Source organism: Odontesthes bonariensis, chromosome 24 (genome assembly GCF_027942865.1).
Source record: "Odontesthes bonariensis isolate fOdoBon6 chromosome 24, fOdoBon6.hap1, whole genome shotgun sequence".
NCBI classification, from domain to species: Eukaryota; Metazoa; Chordata; class Actinopteri; order Atheriniformes; family Atherinopsidae; genus Odontesthes; species Odontesthes bonariensis.
In genome coordinates this window covers 6,594,697-6,603,575 of record NC_134529.1, presented here as the reverse complement: position 1 = coordinate 6,603,575, position 8,879 = coordinate 6,594,697, and the positions used below count along the sequence as shown (strand labels likewise).

The window sequence follows — 8,879 nt, the reverse complement described above, 5'->3', positions numbered from 1 at the left end:
GGAAACAATAGAATTAATTTGGCATGTTAAAGTGCAGCTGGCTGGTGGCTGCTGAGCAGGTGTCAGCTCCTCCCCCTTTCCCTCTCCAAACTCCTCTGTTCATTCAAGCTCCCTCCATCCCAACTTGTTTGTAGTTAACCATCATTTCAGAAAATACAGCATGTTTACATCATTTCACACTGTAGATCATTACTATTTCCTGATATTTAGACCCTAAATTTTCCTTCAGCCTTCATCTTGAACTCATTCAATTTACTTATGTTCTTTATTCCTTCAGCTCCATGCAAAGCCGAGGTATTCAGCACATAAATGTGTTACCAGCCTGGAACCCTCAGCAGACACTGTCAGTACATGAGCCTAATGAGGAAGTTTATTGTATGAATTCTTCTAACTGTTTGTCAGACATACAGTAATTACATTTACATTAAAACGCTTATTTCATAGAATAAGTGTTTTTGTTTTTTTTACTCCAGCAGCTGATTCTGTAGCTTAAGGAAAGCTGACTATACGAATACCTTTATTCGTCCCACAGTGGGGATATTTTTGTGTTACAGCAGCAGAAGCAATAGATACAAAAAATAAAATGAAAATACCAAGATGGTAAAGGAAAAGAAATAACAGTATAAACACTATAAAAAATAAACAATATAGGACATATATACATAAGTATATATACAGTGTTTTAACTCACACAACTGCACAGTTGGGAATATATCTGGTCGATATATTACTGCACATTAAACTGTGTGGTCTACTGGGAGCACTGCTGGTGGTGAAGTCTGACAGCTGCAGGCAGGAAGGACCTGCGATAGCGCTGCTTCACCCACTTCGGGTGAAGCAGTCTGTCGCTGAAGGAGGTCTCCAGAGCTGATACAGTCTCCTGCACGGGGTGGGAGTCATACTATCAGCACTCATGCTGCCCCTTTATGGCATTTACGCTTTTTAAATGAATAAATCAGAAAATATTGTACAACGCAATAAGGCAAAACTTAGTTTGACTAAGTACATTTTATTTACAGCTACAGAAATATAATATTCTATAAATGAGGTTACAATAAGATATGGACTGATCGTTCTGTGAACTGAAGTCAATATTTCTATATCAGACCTTAAAGATGCAGATGAAGGATATCACCATGAAACTTTTTTAGTTATACTGTATTTTTTAAATAAATAGATAAGGCCTAAAAAAGGTCATTAAACAAGCGCTGATTTGGCAGCTAAATATGTATTTTGGAAACTTACCCTAACCCTAAACATTGATAGTTTTCTACAAAGAAATTTGGAAATGTCAAGCATTTCATAAAGTTTGGAGGTATGTGGGATAGTAACCTCAATTTCACAGTGAATGAGGTCCTAAACTTAAAGCCAGTGATGTTGATTCAAATACATTTTGATCAAGATGTATTTCAATCAACTTCGACCTTCGACCTTCATTTTTCACGAAATGTTGGCATCCATAGTCATTTTTCTTGATCTTTTTTTAAGCTTCAAGAGTCTAGAAATCCATATTTATTTAAAGATAAAATACCCACCTGAAAAACACTCAGAAAACTTACCATAGGATATTTTTCTAGTGTGCAATTCAAAGTGGCCCACAGGAATATCGAGAAAATGGTAGATATAGAGGGTAAAACCTCCAAACACATGGTGCTTTAAGTAAAAATAGAAAAGGAAAGGCTGACATAGAGGCCCCCCAAGTTTGCCTCAGGCTTCTAACACCCAGAGTCCACGCCCCCATCTTCAGGTTTTACCTCCACTCCCTCCATCAGGGTTGTTTCTCTCCCCTGTTAGTCCCTTTCGCACCTTTTCATCACCCCTCCATCTATTCCCCACGTTAACACCTAAGTTGTCTCCATCTTTAAGCCACCTCTTCCTCTCCACAGCCTCGCATCCTTTTTTTGGAATCTCTGTTGCCTTTTCATCTTATACTCCACCCCCTCCTCCCACCACTTCCCTTCCCCCCGCTGGTGGTGTCCATACACCGACCGGAGCACACGCTCTTGATGTCAGTCACTTTCCCAGCGAACAGACGGCTGCAGCAGCAACAGCAGCAGGAGGAGCGGAGACGGTAATCCCCCTCCATCCACCCCACCCCTTTTCAAAACCCTGAAACCAGAGGCGGGAGGGGAACAAAACCTCGCCGGACACCTGTGCTGTTGGATACCCTCTTCTGAGGCTTTTTAAACAAATTACTCACGCTCTAAATTCACAACCCAAATTGTGGATGACGATAACGAGCTGAGTGATGATCCAAGCTGGGATGTAGACGTGGAAACCAGCGGCGCCACCAGCAGCAGCAGCACCAGCAGCCGTATGGAGATGCGTTGCGAAGGCGGAGGTTTGATGATGATGACGATGATCTAGCAGGTGCTTCAGGTTCGTGCCGCATTGCCTGGCCGCCGAGAGCGACGCCGGGGAGACGGTGATGCTGTCGTCGTCACTGTGTCACAGAAACGGAGAGAGGAAGAGAGGAGAGGCTCTGGCATGGAGGGAAGCGGCTGTGTGTCGGTTCTGAGCTCAGGCCACCGGGATCAGCAGGTTAGATGTGCAGCCTGAAGGACTTGATTCATTATATACACGGTGGGAAAATTAGGATAAAGTTGTTGTGTTTTTTTTTGGCCGTGGAATTTAAACGATTCAGTGCGTAAAAGTGAATGGCCCATATGTTGATAATGCATCATAGGAGCATCATAGAAGCAACGTCTGTGTCAGTTCAGGGTGGATTACGTCTACAGAGCAGCAGGCCTCCATCTGAAGTCAGCTACTGATCAGGGAACCAGAAAGAAAAACCACTTAGTCTACTTTCCAGCCCTGTTGCTGCCGGAAGTAACAATTTATTCTGTTGTATTGGAAGCTGGTGTGGTGTGATCCCCTGTGGAGGGACAGCTGTTGCAAAAGATGACTCACTTACAGGCTGGCCTCTCTCCGGAGACCCTGGAGAAGGCCAAGGTGGAGCTGAAAGAAAACCCAGAGACTTTACACCAGGACATCCAAGAGGTCCGGGACATGATCATCACCCGGCCGGACATCGGTTTCCTCAGGACAGACGACGCGTTTATCCTCAGATTCCTCCGGGCGAGGAAATTCAACCACTTCGAAGCGTTCCGGCTGCTGGCACAGTATTTTGAGTACAGACAGCAAAACCTGGACATGTTCAAGAACTTGAAAGCCACTGACCCGGGCATTAAACAGGCCCTGAAGGATGGTTTCCCCGGCGTCCTCTCAAACCTAGACAGATACGGCAGGAAAATACTCGTCCTGTTCGCTGCCAACTGGGACCAGAGCAGGTAATCATATGTTTCAGTTGATCTTTTCCGCTATATTAAGGAAAATAGGCCATAATGAAAAGTAGAAAACAGTGTTTTCAAATCCATAGATGCAAGAGTCTGGTTTGTGGAGCTGTCCATTCAGCACCACGCAGTTAATCAGAAAACTTCTTGATATCAGAGTACATGGACCATCTTTAACAAGTTGTGGACGTTTTCTAATAATATAGCCAATCCAAAATGGAAAACAAAACGTACATAACACGTGATATGTGTATGGACACTTGAACACATCACCCATATGTCATGGCTGAGCTGATCTATAGTCTGAAAGTTCATGGACGAGATTGACTGGCTCGCAGTCAGCATTGCAGTTCAGTGGTGCTGTCCAGTTGAAGGTTTCCTCAGACCTTGTCTTCCTTTCAGACTTGATGCATTTTGAAAGAGGTCATGTTGAAACAGGAAACAGCCTTTCTCAAACTGCTGCCTCAAAGTTGGCAGCACGCACACAGAAGCAAAAAGAATACTTTGTGTCACTTAGTGTTGGCACAGTTAAGGCTGTTATGACTGCGTTTTTTTTAACCTATCGATCGACACATACATCTCATTACTTGAGACAAACATATGGCTTGCACATATCCACCTTGGGAGCATGACCAAGATCCTGAACGAATCATGAAATGTCCTCTGAAGCTTTTTATTTTTTTTACTTACTTTACTTATATTAAGAGAACAATAAGCTCTGCCAGCATATTTGTTACTCCATATAATTTACAGCAGCATATTATTGTGGATTTAATTATCATCATCATCATGTATATCATTCCTGATGATATGACCCAGAGTCTGACTTCATTCGTGGTGATTTAACACTTAAAAATTCCGCTTTTTGTCATCTTTAGATGTACCAATCATAATAACATTCTTTATAGAGTTAAATAAATACCATATAACATAAAATATCTTGCACAGACTCTAAGAAGTTGCTGTAATTCCTCACTATAAGGAGACTGAATGACAGAGCCATCAGCAAACACCAGATGACTAATAAAACGATCATCCATCATACATCCAGTCTTACATTCATTTAGGTTTCTTAAATCATCCAGATCCAAACTGAAAAGAGCAGGTCAGAGCATTCTACTTTGAAGAACCTCATTAGTTACCAAAAAGGCCGAGAATATCCTCCTATTGCATTAGGCTTGCATAGCTTGATGGAAATATAAAAAGTGAAACATTCTTACCAGATATAGAGTGAATCATTGCCTTCCAATTTAACAAGCAATTATACTCAGATTAATTCATCCAGTGTGCTATTAAGAGGTGAGTCCCAAATCCCCAAAACAGCCCTGTGACAGAAGTGTGTTGACAGATGACATCTCAGTATCTCTGGGGGTTGTGGTGGTTCAGTTACTAAGGCTTTGGCACGATCTGAACCAGGATGCTGTGTCTTAGCTAATCTCAATCCATCTAAAAATGTTTAAGTGACTACAAACATGCTTCCTTAAGAAAGTGCACAGATATTCATAGTGCACAGGTCCATTGAAGGGATAGTTAGACGCATGTCTCCGTCATAACAAAGTTAAACCACAATTTGAATGTTACAATACTTGGAATGTTCTGCTTCTTGGATTCATTTTATTTGCACCTCTATTTTCTGATTGATGTTTGCAATACAACTGCTAATGTATCTAAGAAAGATTGAGACTATTGAGAATACACATTACACTTGTAAATATAAAAAATTTACTTTCTCAAAGCAACAGTGTGCCAAAGCACAGCATCACACAGCTGCTGGCATGGCTGTCTGCCTTCAGTCTTGTTAGCTCATGATCCCTTGAAATGAAGCGCTGCTTGCTCGCTCGGCTTAATTCCATGCTTTTTGCTATTTTGTATCCTCAAATCGTCACAAATCCCTGACCACCAGGTTGGAAACCACTGATAATCCAGAAACCGTTGCTCACTGATGGTAAAAATTCTAATTCTGCAAAGTACTTGCTAATTAAATTAATAAAGTAAAAGGCTGTGGATGACAAAAGGTTCAATGTTTAGGTCTGAAATAAAGTGGAGAGAATGCAATTACATGTATAATGATAAGGGGAAGTTACCTACCCCTCTTTTATTGTATTTTCACCATATTTGGTACCTTCATAACTTTAAATTATGAGTTAGTGGTTCCATTAGATACAGCTGTATCGAAATGGCATGTCATCAATGATCTTTTTGGGATACATTTGTGCTATTTCCTCCTGTTTGACTTCACTGCATCACTGTTCTTTCACCTCATCCTGTGCTTTTCTGTCTTATAAATGACAGCAGTGGCCTGAGCAGGATTAGCATCTAGGCTTAGGTTAAAGATATAAGTAGGTGCCAGATCATGATTTTGTTCGGCTCTAATAAGGGATCAGGCCAGTTCTAGTGTTTAGGTAACCAGAGTTTAGAGACACATTAACCCTTGTGTCCTCTGTGTTAAGAGCAAATAGACGTGACCGGTGAACAGGACAGTGAATAATCTGAGGCATCAGGTGGATGAAAATTCTCAAGGATGCACTGAAGAAACAAATCATGTCTAGTGGCACCAGTAGCCACATGGTGAGCACCAGAAGCAATTAAAACATGGATCTAAGACCTAATTGATTTAAGACTAAATTGAACTGAGTGGGAGGTTAACGGTAAATTCTAGTGACAAAGCCTTGTCAGCCTGGCTAGCAGATACTGTTTTCAGCTCTTTCATGAGATTAAAACCACGATGACTCTAGGCTCAGGCTATAACTAATGATTATTCTCTTAACTGACAAATGTAAGATATCTTTTTTGTTTAACTGAAGCCCTCAAAAAGCATGATCTTCTGAATTAGGTCAAACCAAACCCCAAAGATGGTCACTTTGAAATGATATGTGGTAGCTAACCTCCTTTTGGAAGCTATATCCAGATGATGTTTGACATTTTCCTCTGAAACAACAACTGAAACAATTAATTATGTATCAAATACGCTCACTAACGGCTTAAATAAATCACACAAGGAACAAACGCATACAGTGTTTCTGTAAAGCATTTCTGTGAGTCATCGCATCCTTTCAGATCATTTTTGTCCAGCTATTCTGTTAATTTGTTAAGCCATGTGCTTCTGTGTGCTAACTAATCCAAATTTTGTCCCATTTTTTCCCCAGATACACGTTTGTAGACATACTAAGAGCAATTTTACTGTCACTGGAATCTATGATAGAAGATCCTGAGCTGCAGGTCAACGGCTTCATCCTCATCATCGACTGGAGCAACTTCACCTTCAAACAGGCGTCCAAGCTGACCCCCAGCATGCTGAGGCTGGCCATCGAGGGGCTGCAGGTCAGAAAGCTTTGCCGATGCTGTTCGGGTTGCTCAGGAGTTGCCTGTGCCAGACAGAAGTACTTTTAACTTCAAGGGTAGATTTCCATCCCAAGATACGAACATCATTTTGTCTGTTTGTTGCTTATCAATGACCAGGACTAAAACATCATGAGTGTGCAGGAGTGCCATGGCAGCAGTGCTCCACTGACTGCTAAATATTAACTGAATTTAGCTGATCCTAGAGCTAAAAGCTTTGTCATTTTCATTTGCTATCTTTCCTTATTTCAGAGATGATGAAAAAGCTAAATATCTTGCTTTACCCCACTGATGATGTTGTTTTTTGGGATGACAAACCTCCAGCTCCCCTTCCAGTATCCTCTCTGCAGTCAGAACGCACCACTTAAAAACCAGTCAAGCACTGTGCTAAAGCTGTGAGCTTGTTTAAAAAGCAATAGAAAGAAATAATGACATTTCCATTTTGGTTATAGGTTATGATTATTTCCTTTTCTCCCCTTCTTTCTTTCATGACTTATTTGGCTGGTATACAGTGCAAAAGAAGTGAATTCTCACTGCCTGAGTATAGTAATATTTCCTTTAGTTCTGGCCCTCTGAGGTGAGGGGTTAGTCTGGCATTAACAAAAGAAGTAAAGAAAAATGTGACGCTTGCACAGCATGGAAACACATTAGTCTTTTAAGTTGTCAGGACACCTTTAATATCATTATAGAAATGAGTAACTGGAGGAAAAAGACTTGCAGGCAGAAAGTGCAGCTGTCCTCTGATAATCAGCCAATCCTGGGAGGAAATGTCTTGCTTCTGTGTGTCTGTGTGTGAGTGTGTGTGTGTGTGTGAACAAAGACTTGTTATTGCATTCTCAACATACCTATGAATCATCTGCCAATTTATTTTTGGGCTCCATTAGTCAAAGTGAAATCTACAGGGAAGGGTTTCTTGAGGGTAGAATCCAGTAAGAAGCAGTGGTCTGAGTGATTATCTGATGCGTTTGTGATGGATACAAAACTGTCACAGCTGCATCCTCCGTGAATTTGACTCTAAATTTACATACAACATTTTATCCCTGATGGAGAATGAGCGCAAACTGTGTTACAACTGCAGATGTTTGCATTTAAAATGTCTTTAATAACAACCACAAATGTTATACTTTACCAATTATGGATGTGAAGAAGCAGTAAGGATGGCTATCAGATCAACTGCACCAACAGCTGATAAATGTCAACTCTAATGTGGGCACTTTGGTTTTGTTTCATGTATTTTCGGACGCTCAAAAGTTAGAAGAAACCAACAAAAGCAAAAACAGCTCAAATAAAACCAGGATCAGCTGTATGAACCAGCGATCTTTGAGATCTTTTCATGATTATCAGCATGGAATGAGACATTTCTATAGATCTGTTGAACCTGTTCCTTTTCCTCTTAAAACATTCAATATGAAGTGCTTAATTTTCAGTCGGATTTCATTTACAGATCTGTTTGAATTCAAAAAGTTTAGAAATGTTTGGATTGGAAAAAAAACTGGTTTGAAGTCTCAAAGTTGAAGTTTTCTATTGTGAAATTACAAAAAATAAGTATTTGGCCTGATTATTTGTGAATCCTTAAATGCTTATTTGTCTTAAAATCTACAATATATCATGAAAAATTATGCTGCATATACCACAAACATTAAATCAATTTATTTTTAGTTTGTTATGATATGATTGTAACAATTAGCAGTGAAAGACAGTTCAGTTATATTGTTAAATTATTTATTTATTCACTTTGTTTGTTTTTAGGACAGACTGAAAAGTGCTCCTCAGTTACGGTGAAAGATGTTAATCTTTCAGAGCAATAAACTGTCTTCAGTTAATCTGTTTTAACTGAAGCCCCAGCAAGACTTGAATAAATATTCTATTAGTGTGTTAGCAGGATGCTTCAGTACTTTTTCCACCTCCTCCACTTTCTGTAAATATTAGTTTTATGCAGTCAGCGCAGGGTTTTTCAGACTGAGGGAACAACAGGATATTCAAGCAGTGCATCACCGTGAGGAGTCCATACATAACACATCTCTGACGCCTCTATAGACACAGATTAGAGCCTGAATTATTGATGGGTGCTATTAGCTGGGCCCTGAGTCATCCCCACTCAGATGGATGCTCATTGGTGGGTGCAAAAGACAAGGGGAACAGGTTTAAAAGGGTAATTTGATTAAATTTGATTCGGCATATAAAATTCACAAAGCATGTTACTAAAACATCAGGGATCGGGCTATAAGTTATCTTTCCTCAGGATGT

The 8,879-nt window shown here is 40.3% G+C and overlaps 1 protein-coding gene across 2 annotated transcripts in view; it reads left to right on the top strand.

The window, feature by feature from the left end:
- Positions 1 to 2,035: 2,035 nt before the first annotated feature.
- The window catches only part of clvs2 (clavesin 2), a 42,309-nt gene continuing 35,465 nt past the window's right edge, over positions 2,036 to 8,879 (top strand). For both annotated transcript variants that reach the window (XR_012768937.1, XM_075459352.1), the window contains exons 1-2: positions 2,036 to 3,290; positions 6,440 to 6,614. Coding sequence is in view for 1 of the 2 variants with exons in the window: in XM_075459352.1 (XP_075315467.1) it covers positions 2,902 to 3,290; positions 6,440 to 6,614 (564 nt within the window). In the remaining variant the exon portion in view is untranslated. The remainder of the gene's footprint in view (positions 3,291 to 6,439; positions 6,615 to 8,879) is intronic.